This window comes from Lacerta agilis, chromosome 15, assembly GCF_009819535.1.
Source record: "Lacerta agilis isolate rLacAgi1 chromosome 15, rLacAgi1.pri, whole genome shotgun sequence".
Classification (NCBI taxonomy): Eukaryota; Metazoa; Chordata; class Lepidosauria; order Squamata; family Lacertidae; genus Lacerta; species Lacerta agilis.
This window is the reverse complement of record NC_046326.1, coordinates 43,210,719-43,226,324: the sequence shown is the minus strand read 5'-3', so window position 1 is coordinate 43,226,324 and position 15,606 is coordinate 43,210,719. Positions and strand designations below refer to the sequence as shown.

Sequence of the window (15,606 nt, the reverse complement as noted above, 5' to 3'; positions counted from 1 at the left end):
TTGTGATTCCTGTACTGCAGGTGGGTTGGACTAGATGACCCCTGGGGTCCTTTCCAACTCCTGCAATTCTACATTGACATATCTGAGGCTGATCTGAAAGGCCCAGGCAGGTCTGCGCGGGAGGGAAAGGATTCAGCACCCAGCTGCTTGCTTTCCATCATGCTTCAGACTGTTCAGAATTTGGGGGGGGGGGACCCCCTGGTGCATGCTGGGAGAATCCCCCCTTGGCTCAAAGGCGGGGGATTTTTTTGTGCTAGGCGGTGCTGAAGGACCAGGCCCAAGTGCGGCAGATGGAGCTGGAGATCCGCCCCGTCTTCCTGGTGCCGGACACCAACGGCTTCATTGACCATCTGGGCAGCCTGGTCAAGCTCCTGGACTGCCGGCAGTTCATCCTCGTGGTGCCCCTGATTGGTGAGTGTGTGCGCTCACGGATGCAAAGATGGACCCGGGCGCTGTCTCCAAGCGGGGAGCAGCCACATCACCTGGCCCACAAAAAGGGCTTGATTAGCCCCCACACCCACCCCCAACCCCCCCACCCCGCTCTCTGCATCCTTTGGGACCCAAAGGAAACGCTGGGTATATTGATTTTGATTTATATCCCCTCCATTGAACTAGGCAGTGGGCATGGGGCCCTCCTGTGCATGTTCCCTCAGAGGCATATGACCTCTTCTTCAGGCGGTGCATCATTCACTGCTGGAACTCCTTGCCAGAGGAAACTGCCCATCATCCATTTCAGGAGAGGCTCTATCCTCTCCTCTCCTCACCAATGTAAGTGCCTGTTTGGAGCTGCCGCCTCCCAGGCCTCAGGGGAAAGCAGCAGGCTCAGTGGAGCCTCACACCTCAGGGGCAGTCTACATCCGAGGTGCAGGGAGGCAGAAGCAAGAAGGGGGATGAGGTCCATGGCCCTGGCATCCTGCGTATGGCCTTCACATAGGCCCTCTGGGGTGAGGGAGGTGGGGTCTGACCCGTGAGGGCAGCCAGCACTTCTGTATCGGGTGGGGGGGGAGAGGTCTTGAGCCAAGGCGCTTGTCCCAGCTGCCTGGCCCTGACTCTCCCTTTTCTCCTTATAAAGCTGCAGTCCGGCGACTCAGCAAAGCTGGTTCCTGTTATTGGTAAACACTCGGCCCTGGCAGATAACAGGCGGCTGCTGCTGCTGCTGCTGCTGCTGCTGGGTGGTCTGGCCGGGCCGGCAGGAGGGTGGAGGCGCTGGGCACTCACGTCCCTCTCCCTCACGGAAGCTTGGGGGGAGGGCATCCTCCTTGCAGGCAGAAGGTCCTGGCTCCTGTCCCCAGCAGTGTCTGAAATCCCAGAAAGCCACTGCTGCCAGTCAGTGTGGCATCACCCTCCCACCCCTCTCTCAACTCCTGGGGGTAAAGCGAGGTGCGCTGCTCCAGCTAGACAGCAGCCCAACTCCCCTGGGAACCCCATCTGAGCTTCCTCCACTGAGGATATTCCTCACTGAGGATCACAGGGCAGTTTACGGTATAAAAATGCAAAATTACAGGACAGAACAACAAGCCATAATGCCACGCAAACGCACAGTTTTAAAGGGCATAGGCTGTTCAGTCAGCCAAAGACCTGGGAGAAGAAGAACGTTTACTTCCTGCATTTATATCCCGCCTTTTCCTCCAAGGAGCTCACTGTGGTGTGTGAACGGTTCTCCTCCTCCTTCTGTAATCACCACCACAACCCTGCGAGGTAGGCTAGGCTGAGAGAAGAGGGTTTCGTGGCCGAGTGGGGAATTTGAACCCAGGCCCTAGCCTGACGCTCTAACCAAGATACCACTCTGGCTCACAGACTGAAGGCCCAGACTTGCCCTCACAGCTCCTCCAGAGTTACTCCCCCCCCCTCAATAACCAGGGAGGAATCTGCCTTCCCCACCCACCACCCACCCCGTGAGAACAGGAGGCTGGACTAGATGGGCCACTGGCCTGATCCAGCAGGCACTTGTTATGGAGCAGGGAAGGGGTTAAAGCTCCCCCTCTTGCGCCCTGCTCCTTGAACCCGAACCGCATGGGGAGAAGCAGCCAGGCAGCTTGGGCAGGAGCGCAAACAAGCTTCCTCTTTGAAGGCTGTTTTGCTTGGAAGCGGCTGCGAGTGGTGGATTTCAGCTCGGAGTACCAGCCGCTCTCCTCCTGTTTGATGTTCCCTGTGCTGGGCTCTTCTCTCCCCCTCCCAGTCCATCCTCCCCAGAGCAAAGCAACGGGGGTGGGGGGGAGGAGGCCTTGGCCCAGATGGGGGGGGGGTCCCACTGTACCAGGCCGGATCTCCCAGGGATGGCAAGAAGTGCCACCAGCGCTGGAAAAGCCAGGGAGAGGCCTCACCCCACATTCCCCCTCTGGCTCTCCCTCCGCACATCCAACCCCCCAGCCTCTCTGAGGAATGCATACTTCCCACTTGATCTCAGCTCTTGGCGAGGAAAGCCAAAAAGAGCAGCCGGATTAACCACTCGGAGAGCCGGTGGGTGGGTGCCTGGGAAGAGGTGCCTGCCAACACGGGAAGGGCCATAGCCCTGTAGAATCCTAGAGCTGGAGAGCTGGAAGGGACCCCCAGGGCTCATGTAGCCCAGCCCCCTGCAGGGCAGGAATTGCAGTAGACTAGGGCACGGCAGAAGGCCTCCTGCTCAGTCCCCCGGTGCCATCCATCTGCCAAGGGAGCTGGGAAAAGCCCCTCTCTCAACCCTGGAGAGCTGCTGCCAGAAAGTGCAGGCGGCACAAGGCCAAGTGGGCCCAAGGTCTGGCTCCTATGCTGCTGTTTATTCAGAACCATAAGAGCTGGACTCTTGCTTCAATTTTAGGGGAAGGGGGTTCCATGTAGCTCAAGGGTAGGGCACCTGCTTGCATGCAGAAGGTCCCAGTGGCATCTCCAGGTAGGTAGGGTGGGGAGAGACGCTGCTGGAAATGCTAGAACGCCGCTGCCAGTCAGTGCAGACAGCATGGAGCTACTTCACTCTAGGTTCCTAGGTTCCACGTTAGCTCCGGGACTTCCCTGGTGCTCGTGGCCTCACTTATGTCTGCTGGGGGTGCTGTCAGGCCCCCTCAGGCTCTCCTGGGGCTCCCAGACATATTTATCACCCTGCCCGCTGCAAAGAAAGACAAAGCCGTTCCCAGGGCCCTCCAGCAGCTTCTGCCTGACCTCCCTCTGAGGCAGGGAGAGGAGTTGCATTGACTGCTCCTAGCCAGCGCTGCCTCTCCCTCCTCTGGGTTCTCTCTCTCTCCCGCTCACAGCCAGAGTCTGAACCTGCTGCCCCCATGCCCAGAGGGAACGGCCAGCCTCAGGCGCAGGGGTCTCCCAAGGCCTGGCGTGGGGGCGGAAACGTGCCACCCAGGAATCAAACCACCAATGCCAGCTTGGAAGGCTTTGACAAAGGTTGGGTCAAATCCATGGAGCAGGAGCAGGCGGCCAATGGCTACTAGCCAGGGTGGCTGTGCTCTGCCCCACTGTCAGGCAGCAATGCTGGGTGCTGGGAAGGGCAGGAGGGGGGTGCCACTGTTGCGTTTGGGTTTCCCATAATGGGCACCTGGTCGCCCCCTGTGAGAACAGGAGGCTGGACTTGGTTGGCCAAGGAGACTCTGCTTCTTATGGAGCCCCCTGGCCCAGAGGCAGTCTATCCCTATTCCTGGGAGGCTGGGCTCAAAGCGCCATCAGCACAATCCCCCAGGCTCCCCTCACATTCTTCTCTCTCTCTCCTTCCTTCCTCCCTGCCAGTCATCAACGAGCTGGACGGGCTGGCCAAGGGCCCCGAGTCGGAGCACCGTGGGGGGGGCTACGCGCGGCTGCTGCAGGAGCGGGCCCGCAAGGCGGTGGAGTTCCTGGAGGCGCGCTTTGAGAAGCGGGACAGCTACATGCGAGCCCTCACCAGCCGCGGCAATGAGCTGGAGTCCATCTCCTTCCGCAGCGAGGACATCTCCAGGCAACAGGTGCTGGGGAGGGGGCTCCCACTCTCCGGTGGGGCGGCAGGGAGGTCCTGGGTTCAAGTTTTACAGCCTTTGAGGGGCTTAGCGGGACAGCTGCTTGGTGTGCAGAAGGTTCTGGGTTGAGACCCCAGAGAACATCAGCTCCATCTCTGCCTGGGAAGGCGCTGAGCATCCTTAGCTTTTCCAAAGGGTTTGGGGTCCTTATCAGCTGCCTTGATCCTCCACTTCCAAGGGCAGCCTACCTGCGGCATGCCTACATGCCAGGGGTGGGCATCGCCTTCATATTCCCAAGGGGTCTCTGCCTGGCGACAGTGGCTGCTGTGACCTCTGCACCAGGGCTGGCACCTTACGAGTGTCGTTTCCTTCTGACAGAGTGCTCTTTAGCGTATCCAACATTTGGCCTGCTCACTGTAGACCTACAGTGGTGCCCCGCTAGACCAATGCCTCGCTAGATGAAAAACTCGTTAGATGAAGGCATTCGTCTAGCGGAAGGCTGCCCCGCAAGACGAATTCGTCAATGGGGCTGCCTCGCAAGACGAAAAACATTTTTTTCCGTCTAGCAAAAACCGCGATTTACATTGGTGCTTCGCTAGACGAAAAAATCGCTAGACGAAAATACTCGCAGAACGAATTATTTTCGTCTAGCGAGGCACCACTGTACTGAAATGAAATAACATGCCTAAGTTGGAGCCATTAATTTCAATGGCTGTGCACTGACTAGATTATTTATTTACTTAATTATCAATATTTAGTCTTGTTGGTCTCTCATTCGCCAAAGATCTCCAAGCAGATAGAAACAGAATGTGAATACCTTATGCCTTCCATCAGATTCATCCCATAGAGTTGGAAGGGACTCTCACAGGTCATCTAGTCCAACCCCCTGCAGTGCAGGAATACAGACACACACACAAAACACCCACCTGCGCCCATAAGAGCAAGAAATGCAAATAGGCAGTCTGTATTTTTAAAACACACCCTGGGGCTGTGAGAGGGCAAGCTGAGCTGTTCCTTTTCCCGGACTCACTGCTCTCCCGCTGCTGCTGCTGCTGCTCCTTCCTCCTCAGGGAAACAACGATGACCTGATCCTCTCCTGCTGCCTCCACTACTGCAACGACAAGGCCAAGGACTTCATGCCGGCCAACAAAGGTATGTTTCGGGGGGGGGCACTAAGATGCCCCTCCTGGGTCTGCCGTGCCAGGGAGGAGACCCTCCTTGCAGTTGTTCCCAACACTCTCCATGTTTACTCTCCTGTATTTTCGGGGGTGGGACTTACTCCCTAAGTAAACGTCTTTAGGATTGTAGGACCGTTTCGTTCCCAAGCAAGGACGGGCAAATATTCACTCCGTCGCCCGATGCAAAGAACGCTTCTTTTGGAACATAAAGCAAAAAGCGGCCGTCTCACCTGGAGTACCTCACCTGGAGGGAAGACGCGGGCACCCCTCTTCCTCTGGCCCCTCCTCATCGCCTGGGGGCCTCTCCTCCTCCTCCTCCATCCCCCCCAACCAGCTCTCCTGGCAAGGAGGCACACACAACTCACCATCTCCCCACCCCCACCCCACCCCCCGCCAAGGCCCCGGTTTCCATCTTCCTTGGGCCAAATCCTCCTCAGCTTAACTTGTCATCTTGACAGAGGGAGGCGTTCCCGGAGTGTTTATGCCTCGCCTGGGGTGCAGTCCAGGCGATCAGGGGATTATGGTGGATGAGGCCTGACAAACGTGACAGCCTCTGGTTTGTAACAGTCGCCTGGCCCTGAGCGCAGCAAGGGGATGGTTATTGTTACGGACGCACGCACCCGCCCTCTTCCGAGGGGATCTGAGCCGCTCTGACTCCCGCCTCTTCTCGCCCCCTGCAGACGACCCTCCGGCTGCTGCGGGAGGTGGTGCTGCTGACGGACGACCGCAACCTGCGGGTGAAGGCGCTGACCCGCAACGTCCCCGTCCGGGACATCCCCACCTTCCTGCGATGGGCGCAAGGGCTGAGCCAGGCAGCGTGCAGGGGGGCGCCGTCCCCAGGAAGCTGTGCCGCTCTGTGCCACCAGCAGGGGGCAGCCTTGAGGCGGGCGGAGGGGGGGCCTTGCGCCAAGCCACTGCCGCCCCCACCACCGTTCCCGGCTGACACCCACCAATGAACAATAAACGTGTCTCCAACCCGCCCGGAATGGCCGTGCTGTGGGTGTGAGAGAGAGGGAGGTGTTTGTCCGAACAGGCCAGCGGGGGTGGGGATAGGTGCGTGTCATGTCCCCCCGCTGAGGGGGAGGATAGGACAGCCAGAGAGGTCTCAAGTGGGCACCCCCATACTCCTTTTACTTGGCCAGGTGGGGCAAGGGGGATACTTTGTGTGGAAGTGTGTGAGCCCCGATCCCCTCCCTGCCGCCCCCCACGTTGACATCCTCTTTGCCCTCTTCCAGCCCCCTTATCCTTCCCTTTTGCCATCCTGACACCTGCCTACCTGTGTCGCAGATTTCTTGAGCTCACACGCATCCATTATCATCATCCCCAGACACACACACACTCCTGGTCCAGTGGTGTAGGTTGCAGGGGGGGGGGACCTGGGCGTTGGGATCAGACCTTTAGGCTGCAGGGTTTGGGGAGTGTGGTGTCAGGGCTGGGGGGTGGAGAGAACAGGCTCTGGGGGCAGTTGGAGCTCACACAGAGAAGGGCTGCCGTGAAAAAGAAGGATTGTCCCCTCGGGAGCCTGTATTTCAATAGGTGGGGAGCCTAACTGGCCCCGGTCAGTTGCATCGTTGCTCATCCCCAGGCCCTTTGGGTCGGTGGCGGGGTGGGGGGGAGCCCAGGATTGGGAACAAAAAACAAAACCAAAAGAGCCAGCCAGCCATGGAAATGGACTTGTCCTGTGTTTGAAGGACGCTTTTTAGATAAAACCCTTTGCTTCTGGAGGGGGTCACGCCAGATGGTTTGGGGTCACAATTCCACCTTGGTCTGGAGAGGGGGAATCCACCTTTGAGGTCTGCTGCACTCGAGATCCTCAGCCCCACCTGCTCACCAAACAGGCGTGGACCCAGCCCCACGGGGATGGGGAGGGGCGGCCCTCCTACAGGCAGGTGTGTCTCTCCCCCACCCCTTTTGTTCTGCTTTTTGGCCTGCCTGGGTTTGATGGGGGGCTTGTGACAGACAAAGTAAAAAAAAAAAGTTCCTTTGTTTTCTTAATAAATTTTTAGTATGGAAACGCTGTTTTGTGCTGCCTCGTTTTGTGGGGTCAGGGGGAGAAGGCGGTCTGGGGAACCATCAGCCTTGGGTGGGGTTTCTGAGGAGGGGTGTACATGACGCTGATTTGGGCAGAGTGGTAGCTAAACGACCCATCTCTTTTCCCGTAATGGGTTATGTCACAGAATTGTGGCGTTGGAAGAGACCCCATCTAGACCAGCAGGAATCGCACTACCCAGAAGTAAGTGCCACTGAATTCAGTGCAGTTAGAATTTGGCTGGGACCATTGCTGGAGGCTGGAGAAGCGGAGGTCTACGGCCAGAGTCTCCAACATGGTGCCCTCCCGAGGTTGCTGGCTTTCCAGCTCCCATGTCCCTGATCGCTGACCACCAGGGCTCAGGGCAGCTGAAGTCCAGTGACATGGGGGGGGGACCCACAGCTCAGCTGGCCTCATCCTGGCCCAGCCATAGATCACATTTGGGTGGGGCAAGATTTCACTGAGCCAGTTTTCCGCAGTCATTTCACGTTTTTCAAAAAAAAACCAGCAGGCCAATAAATGGTATGAGACCAACTCCAAAAAAGATGAGAGAAATTCATGGAGGGGAGGGCTCTTGTGTTTGAGTCCTGCTTGCAGGTTTCTATCATGAGCATCTGGTGGGCCCCCCTTGGCCTGATCCAGCAGGCCCTTCTGATGGTTCCATGTACATGATGTTGGCTGGGTCAGGCACCCAGTAAGGCCTGTTTTAAACTGGTTCTCCTCAGCACAGACACTCAATCTTGGTTGGGGGCTCCCAGTTCGCTGCCTCCGGCTGCCAGCCACCCCCAGTTGCTCTCTCCACTACCACCCCCATGTTGTCACTATTGCTGCTTTTACCCCTCCCCAAGGGGTGCAAGGATTCACTGGCTATCGCCACACCCCTGCAAGGCAGACCATGACCGGCTTGTCAAGGGCTACCTAGCGAGCTCTTTTGGGGGGGGCAGATTTGAGTCTCCCAAAAGTCCAGTCTGCAACACCTCCATCAAGCACACACCCCAGACTCCCCCTCCCCGAGGAACCAGAAGCAGCCTTGTGGTGTCAAAAGAAAACTTTATTGCTGTTGAGGTTTTTTTCATATTATTTTTTAGTTCCGGTATAAAACAAGAGGGGAAAAGGCACATCCCGTGTACAAAATGCTACGGTGGGAACAGCAGGCTGCCCCCTTTTGAATACTTTTGTTGGGGGGGGGTGTCCTTGCTGTGTCCTCCCAGGGCTTTTCAGGGTGGGTGGGTTGGGGGGCAGCTGGCTCAGACAAAGAAGGCCCAGCCCCACGCTTGGGGGGGGGCAGGGGGAGGTGGTGTGTGCAAAAAGAGGTAAAAGGAAGATTCACATCTTAACCTGACTTTGGTTAAAAAGAGTTGGAGAGGAAGGGGAGGCAGCTGCTCTGGCCGGGCCTGAAGGCAAAGGGCACATCTTGCCCCCCCCACCCCCACCCTCTCCCCATAAGTGCAAAGAGAGTCTGGCAATAAGTGCACTGGTCAAAGCTTGGGTTGCCCCCCTGCAACCCCGAAGATGGAAGAAGCTGCCGTGGGGATGCCCATCCCGCCGTCAACAGAGCTGACAATCTGGGGAGTGTGTTGTCTTTGTCAAACAGTCCTTGGGGAGGAGGGACAAGCGGAGAGGAGAGGAGGGCACCCCCCAAACCACACACAAATACCCCAAATAATCTTTGGCTCCAAGTGAGACAGTGGAAGACAGGACTTGGATTGGAAGACTGGATGGAACTGATTCAAAGGGAGAAGGCCCCTTTGTGGTAAGAAGGAACACACACACCCATCACAGCCCCTTTGGTCACAGCCGTGTGGGTCTATAGGGGGAGAAGGGGAGTGAGGGCCCCTCCTATTCACATTGCAAAAGAGGTTGAGGGGAGAGTTAAGTGCTTGCTCAGGTGAGGCCCAGGGCATCCACTCACCTGTTGCCTCTGGCAAAAGGGATGCAGGAAACTTCAGGACATCCCGCCCTTCCTCTGCCACCACAGGATTTGTGAAAGACTTCCAGACACTTGGACTCTGCTCAGCTCATGCTAGTGAGCCAGGCTGCTCTGGGAGCTTCACCACCTTCCCAAAGTCACTGCACAGCAGCCAGCCTGGAAAGGGATGAGGGGAGTTGGGAGTTCCAGCAATATCTGCAGAGCCAGGAGTTTCTCACTCCCCTAGTTCTGTGGGAAGGCACATTTTTGGAGCTCTCTGTAACCTTGAACCCAAAAGAGTTGGGTCCCATGCCAAGAGGGATTCTCACACTTTCAAGATTTAAGGCCTCCACACCTGTTGTCCTACCCCCACCCTGCCCATTGTGACGGCAGAAAATCAACAGGTGTGGCGGTTTGAAGGCATAGGATGACAATTCAGTGCGTCAAGATATCTGAGTATAGAGGGACAGGTGTCTATAAGATGCAAAAAGGGACTGTGGGCAGCTGAAATGTACACAGCATAAGCAGAGACCACCACATGGTACTCTGTGCATTCTGTGCACACTCACCCTCCCTCTCGCCCTCCTTTCCCTGGCCACTGATACCCCGCTGAGCACAGGGAACCAGAGTCCACAAAGGTTTCTGGGGGGCCACAAGACTTTCAGCTGTTCCTGTAGACCCAAACAGAGCTGCTGCCCTCTTTGCTAAAGTCCAGACCTGCCCAGGGGACGCTTCTGGGGCTTCCCCCAATTGAGACAGGTAGAAATGTGGGTCTGCCCCACAGGAAAAGCATGGGGACAGAGTGAAACGGCAGTCAGGAGCACAACCTCCTGGCCGTTTCTGGAGGGGCAGAGGGAAGCCTCTAGGGGAGGAGGAATGGAGTTGGTGGGATCAGGCCCATGACACACAGGCCTCACCCTCCCAAGCAAGGGGGGAGGGTCCTCATGGTGCTCTCTGGATATACTTGACCATTTATTAGCGTGCTTCTTTTTCCCCCCCAACTCAAAACCCTGGGCACTCAAGGGAGTGGGGAGGATTTAAGGCGTTGGGGTAGCATCACTGATTGTCGCTTTGTTGTAAAAGCTTTTAAGAGCTGGAGTTAGGGATTGCCCCCCCCCCAAAAAAACAACCCATATGTCCCAATTCCTGAGAAATTGCACCAAGGCCCCTTTCCTGAGCAGATCCCTACAAGTCAGACAACTGGAGCTCTTTTGCAGTTTTGGCCGGCCAATATTCCCTTCTGTCCTTGAGGAGAGAGCTCTCCGATATTTCAAAAAAAAAGAGCTGGGGTATCATTCTGATTGCACCACTTCAAATTTAAGGGTCTGGAGAACATTTATAGACCACCACCACCACCCTCCCAAAAAACCAGCGTGTCAATATAATCTCCCTGGCATGTAGAAAACTAGGAGAAAGTTTTTCAGACACCCTTTCCCCTGCTGCGCTAGTTTTCCACCCCTGGGATGCTCCTTTCTGGTAGAGCACTGAAACTTGCAGAGGTTGTCAGGCCCAGCAGGAACGCCTGTTTCCTTTTGCCCAATGGCGAGATCAGCTGACAGTGACAGAGGCCATTGGGAGGCTATTCTCATCCTCCCCACCCAAAAAAAACAACCAAACGAACAAAAAACGCCAGCAATGAGGTTGGACTCGATGAGTCTGGGGGGGGGGTGTATCTTGAGGTAGGGACAAATCACAATTCTGTGTTTGGGGGGCGTGGGTGGCACGCTCCACAGCTTGGCAGAGAACAGAAATAGAGAACAGAGAGTGGGGTGAGCTCTGGCTTCACGAGTGGTTGGGGGGGGGAGGACGACGACTCCATGACGTCCCCTCCCTCGTCACAATACGAGGGGGCTGAACTGTTCCCTTGGGTGGCTGCGCCAGTCACTTTTGGGGAGGAATCTGTCCTTCCCACCCCCCCCCCGCAGTGGGGGCAAGAGTCACCCCCTCTCCTGGGCAGAACACAGGCACTCTCACATCCCAAACAACTTGGGGGAGCCCCCTTCCTCCCCAAGAAGCCGCGGTCCGTGGCGGGGGGTGATGCGGGGGTCGTCAGGGGGGTGAAAAGCGCTCTATGGTCCGGGCGTGGTGGTCGTTGTGCAGGTGGGCGGCGGCGGCGGCGGCGGCAGCTGCAGCGGCTGCAGCTCCCTGGGCGAGCACCTCGGCCGCCTTGTCAGGGCTGAGCCCGAGGTAGAGACCTTCCATGGCGGCCTTGGGGTCGGCGGCGGCAGCCAGGAAGTGCGACGTGTGGCTGAGCAGCTCCTTGTCGTGCTGCTGCTGCTGCGCCAGGCGCGCCATGGCCAACACGCCCTCGGGGAAGTCCAGCTTGAGCTTGCCGTCGGGGCCCGCCGCCGCCGCCGCTGCAGCCGCCGCCGCCGCCGCCGCGTGCATCTTCATGTGGCTGAGCAGGTTCCTCTGCTGGGGCGAACTTGCCCCGCACACCTGGCACTCGTAGGGCTTCTCTCCGGAGTGGATGCGCATGTGCTCCGTCAGGCGGTACTGGCGCGTAAAGCGCATCCCGCACGCCTCGCACGCAAAGGGTTTGAGGCCCAAGTGGCTCCGCATGTGGCGAGTCATGGTGCCGCGCTGCGTGAACTTCTTGCCGCAGATGGAACAGGGGTAGGGCCGCGTCAGCCAGTGCGTCTTCTCGTGCTGCCGCAGCGTGGCCGGGTCCTTGTAGGCCTTGTCGCACGACGAGCAGCGGTAAGGGCGCAGCAGGTCGCACGCCCCCGACGGCAGCGGCGGTGGTGGAGGCCCCTGCTGCTGCGGCAGCGACGATGGCGGAAGAGGTTTGTCCAGAAAAGGAGAACTCTGCCCGGCGGCAGCAGCAGCCTCGGCGGCCTCCTTGCGGTACAGCTCCTCTTCCTCGTTGTGCGCCTCGACGTGCGCGTTCAGCTGCTCCGACGACGGGAAGCCCTTCCCGCACGGGATGCACACATACAGGTTGTCGCCACCGAAGCTCTCCGGCTCGTAGCCCAGGTAGCGCTCCAGGCTGCCGCCCGCCGGGGATGGCCCTCCGCTGCTGCAGCCCGTCTCCTCGCTAGTGCTCTTGTCGTCTCCAGGTCCTCCCCGTCGGGCTCGCCTCCACCGCCGCTCTCCAAGCTGGGATAGCGCCGCGGCGGCTGCTCCTGCGAGGAGGGCGACTCAGGCTTGTGGTCCAGCTCGCCCTCCTTGTCCCGCCGCACTCCCCGGCAATCGCCCCCGCCCCCGCCCTCGTCGTCGTCTTCGTCGTCGTCCTCCACGTAGCCGCCCACCAGCGGCTCGTGCTTCATCCAGCGGTAGAAGAACTCCGGCGGCGCCAGCTCGCCGGCGCGCCCCGACGGCTCCGACCCGGGCTGCCTGCGCGGTGGTGGTGCAGGAGGTGGTGGTAGGGCGCCTGCAGCTGCGAAGGGGCCGCCTCCCCAAAGGCCGAGTGGTTGGGCAGCAAGGCGGGCTCTCGGGCCTGGCGTTCTCGCGACCCTCCATGGTGGCGCGCAGGCGGCTCTCCGGCGGCGGGCGGCGGGGCGGGCAGCTGCGGCGAGGGCCCGTTGGGGCTCTTTTTGGAGAGGTCGAGGCCGCAGAGTGGGGAGCAGAGGCGCTCCGGGGGGCATAGACCGGCCCCATGAGGGTGCGCGGAGGCTGCAGCATACAGCTCCCCGCAGTGGGTGCTGAGTGGCTCGGCGGGGCGCGGCGGCAGCCCCGGGGGCGCGTAGCAACTCTGGATGACGGGCGTGGCGGCGCGCAAGCCGCGCGCCAGCTTGCCAAAGGGCGAGTAGCCGCCGCGGAGCTGGCAGTACTTGCCTGAACGCTTGAGCTTCTTCTTGCACAAGGCCACCAAGTCTGGGATCTGCAGGTAGCTAGCGGCGGCCAGCACGGCGCCCAGGCTGGGCTCTCCCTCTCCGCCGCCGCCGCCGTCAGAGTCGCCCAGTGCGGCCCGTGTAGATGAAGTCGAGGACGGCGCGGAAGACGCCCGGGCTGACCATCTCCTGGTCCAGGTTGATGAGGTTGTCGTGGACCACCAGGGCCTTGAGGTAGGCGCTGCTGGCCGCCAGCACGTTCTTGTGCGCGCGGAAGAGCGCGTTCTGCACCACCAGGATCACGTCGCACAGGAAGCCCTTGGTGCGCTGCGCGTTTGAGCTGCAGCAGCAGCTGCCGGGAGTGGCCCGCAGACCTCCGACGAGGCGTCCAGCATCGCTGCGCCGCGCTCTCCTGCAGAAAGACACGCACGGAAAGAGAGAGAGAGAGCCCGGCGGGCAGCGTCAGCGCGGGGGGCCCAGCCTGCCCGCACCGCTTACCCTCTCATGTCCCACGACGGCGCGGACGCCCCCTCGGAACCCGCGCGCAGGGCGATGGCAGGGTGTGTGACTCTGCCTCGGCCCCGGGCTCCTCGCAGGGCACTCTGGACTCCTTCCCCGCCAGTCTGCCCTTATAGAGGGGTTTCCCTCTCAAGGAAGGAGGAGGCGGCGGCGTGCGGAGGAAAGGGGGGATGTTCAGCCCCCCGGTATCTCCGCCGTTGCCGATCGCATCCCACGCCCCCCTCCGGGTGGGGAGGGGGGCAGGGCTAAGCGTTCACAACCTGGAGGGGGCAGCGCCTGCAGAGCTCATCCACGTCTCTCCCCTCGCCCAGCGCAACCACCCTGCGGAGCCAACCGGCCAAAAGCACTAATGCAGCTGCCGGCCTCTCCGTTTCCATTCCTCTTCCTTTGGCCACGATCCGGCTTTCAGAAGGCTCGCCTCGGGAGACCCCAGAGAGCACAGCGAGCCCCGGTGTTTTGCCCTCCGGAGGTCCCCAAGGGGCGGCTGCCCCAAGCGTCAAAACGCAGCTCCCACCCCTTCCTATTCTCTGCGCACTTTCTAGCCGTGAGCCTTAAAGGTTGCGATCCTAAACGAGCCTCGTTACTAGAGAGTCAGCCCCGTTTCATGCAGCGGGGCCGGCTTCCGAGTAAGCCCTGCAAGGTCCCTGCCCTTCTTCCAACCATCTCTTCAAGCGCGCTTCGCGAGGGATCCGTCCGGGCCCGGGGAGCACAAGGCACCGCTTGCACCCAGCTAGCGGGTCGGCAGAACAAAACTGAGATGCTGGGGGGGGGCTTCTGGGCCCACTAAACTGTTCCCCTTGCTCCAGTTCGGAGCTGGGCTTCGAGGCACCGTCTGCAGGGAGCCCCCAGGCCGAAGCGAAAGCGGCCTGCGCTCCCTTCCAGCCGCAAACAGGGCGAGGCCTGGTCTGCCTCTTCCAACTCCTCACCAGCCCGTTAGGAGGGTCGGCTCCGTCCCGGGGGTGAGGTGCGGGGTGCATAAGCGGGGCTGAGCCATGCCTAAATTGTGGTGTTTGTTAGTCATAGGTCCCTGCCAAAAAAGGGGGGGGGACACATTATGTGCAGATATGTGCGATCTGGTGAAGGCCACGGAAATGTCAAAAATGCATTTCGGGAAAGTTTAAAAACAAACAAATTCCAAAATGTGAAGGAGAGTGGCGGGAGGAGAAAGAGAAAGTTGAGAGATTACTTTTGACGGGGAGAGAAGAAGGAGCCGCCCTGCCTGCCTGCCACGCTCTCTGGGCTGCAGAGTTGACAGTCCGACGGAGCCAGCTCCGCAGCCGGGAAAAGCGCTTCCAAAAGCCGCTGGCCTCGGAGGAGACAGGAGGGCAGGCCGCTCGGCCGGCCGAAGAGGGATCTTCCGCCCCAGGACTGACTGTAGAGCGAAGAGCGAGCTCGGGAGAGGAATTGGGGTTCAGTAGAGGACCGAGGAAGGACGTAAGAGCCCCCCGAATAAACTTCCAAGGCGTCCCGGGTCACGGGGCAAAAACCAGCCTCTGCTTTCCAAGTTATTCCGAAGGAAAGTCGCCTTCGGTTGTGCCTCCCGCTTCGGCTTGACATGTCGGGCATTGCAGACTAGCATGGCGGGGCGAACAGGGAGAGCCGCAGCGCAGCTCAAGCTGAGGATCGGGCGCGCGAAAAAGCGCCGCGCCGCGCCTGGGACTGGGGGAAGGGGAGGAAAGAAAGGGGGTTTCTTTTCCTGGGGGTGGGGTACGGGACAGTGAAGTATTTTCGTTGGGTCTCTTCTGAAGGGGCGCGCAATCTGGAGTGCCTCCCGCCAGCCCGCCGCGCCGTCTTACCCGGGAGCCCCGTCGAGTCAGCCAGGCAGGCGAGGTCCGTGTGGACGCGCATGGCTTAGCGGGCTGCGCTACTGCCGTGGCGGTAGCAGCGACGGCGGCGGCCGCCCCTCACCGGCGCCTCAGACCTCTTGGCTGCCGCTGCTCGCTCTTGCTGCTGCTGCTGCTGCTGCGCTTGAGTCCCCATGTGCCGGGAGCGCAGCGGCGGCGGCGGAAAAGGTAAAGGCCGGGCCGCGAACTCCGCCTGACCCCGAGCTGAACTCGGGCGTGTTCAAGGAGCCGCCGCGGCTTCCTCCTCCTCCTCCTCCTCCTCCTCCTCCTCCTCCTCCTCCTCCTCCTCCTCCTCCGGGCCAGAGAGAAGCAAGCGGAGCAGGACGGGGCGGGCGGGACGGATGGGGCAGAGGAGGAGGAGGAGGAGGAGGAGGAGCTGCCGCGCCGACGGGGCTCCCGCAGGAATCGCCCCAGGTAGGAGGAGAAGCAGCGGCCGCCGCCCC

The 15,606-nt window shown here is 60.0% G+C and overlaps 2 protein-coding genes across 2 annotated transcripts in view; one reads left to right on the top strand and one right to left on the bottom strand.

The window, feature by feature from the left end:
• Positions 1–6,296, top strand: part of SMG6 (SMG6 nonsense mediated mRNA decay factor) — an 84,122-nt gene extending 77,826 nt beyond the window's left edge. The window contains 5 exon segments of the mRNA XM_033172400.1: positions 258–411; positions 3,709–3,920; positions 4,982–5,063; positions 5,770–5,776; positions 5,778–6,296. Coding sequence (XP_033028291.1) covers positions 258–411; positions 3,709–3,920; positions 4,982–5,063; positions 5,770–5,776; positions 5,778–6,045 — 723 coding nt within the window. The 3' untranslated portion in view covers positions 6,046–6,296.
• A 4,687-nt stretch (positions 6,297–10,983) lies between these two features.
• HIC1 (HIC ZBTB transcriptional repressor 1) lies at positions 10,984–15,167 on the bottom strand. Its single transcript, XM_033171559.1, is given in 10 exon segments — positions 10,984–12,129; positions 12,132–12,352; positions 12,355–12,926; positions 12,928–13,136; positions 13,138–13,299; positions 13,980–14,049; positions 14,246–14,346; positions 14,543–14,691; positions 14,811–14,978; positions 15,116–15,167. Coding segments are annotated over 10 exon segments (2,757 nt in total). The 3' UTR covers positions 10,984–11,076.
• Positions 15,168–15,606: the final 439 nt, after the last annotated feature.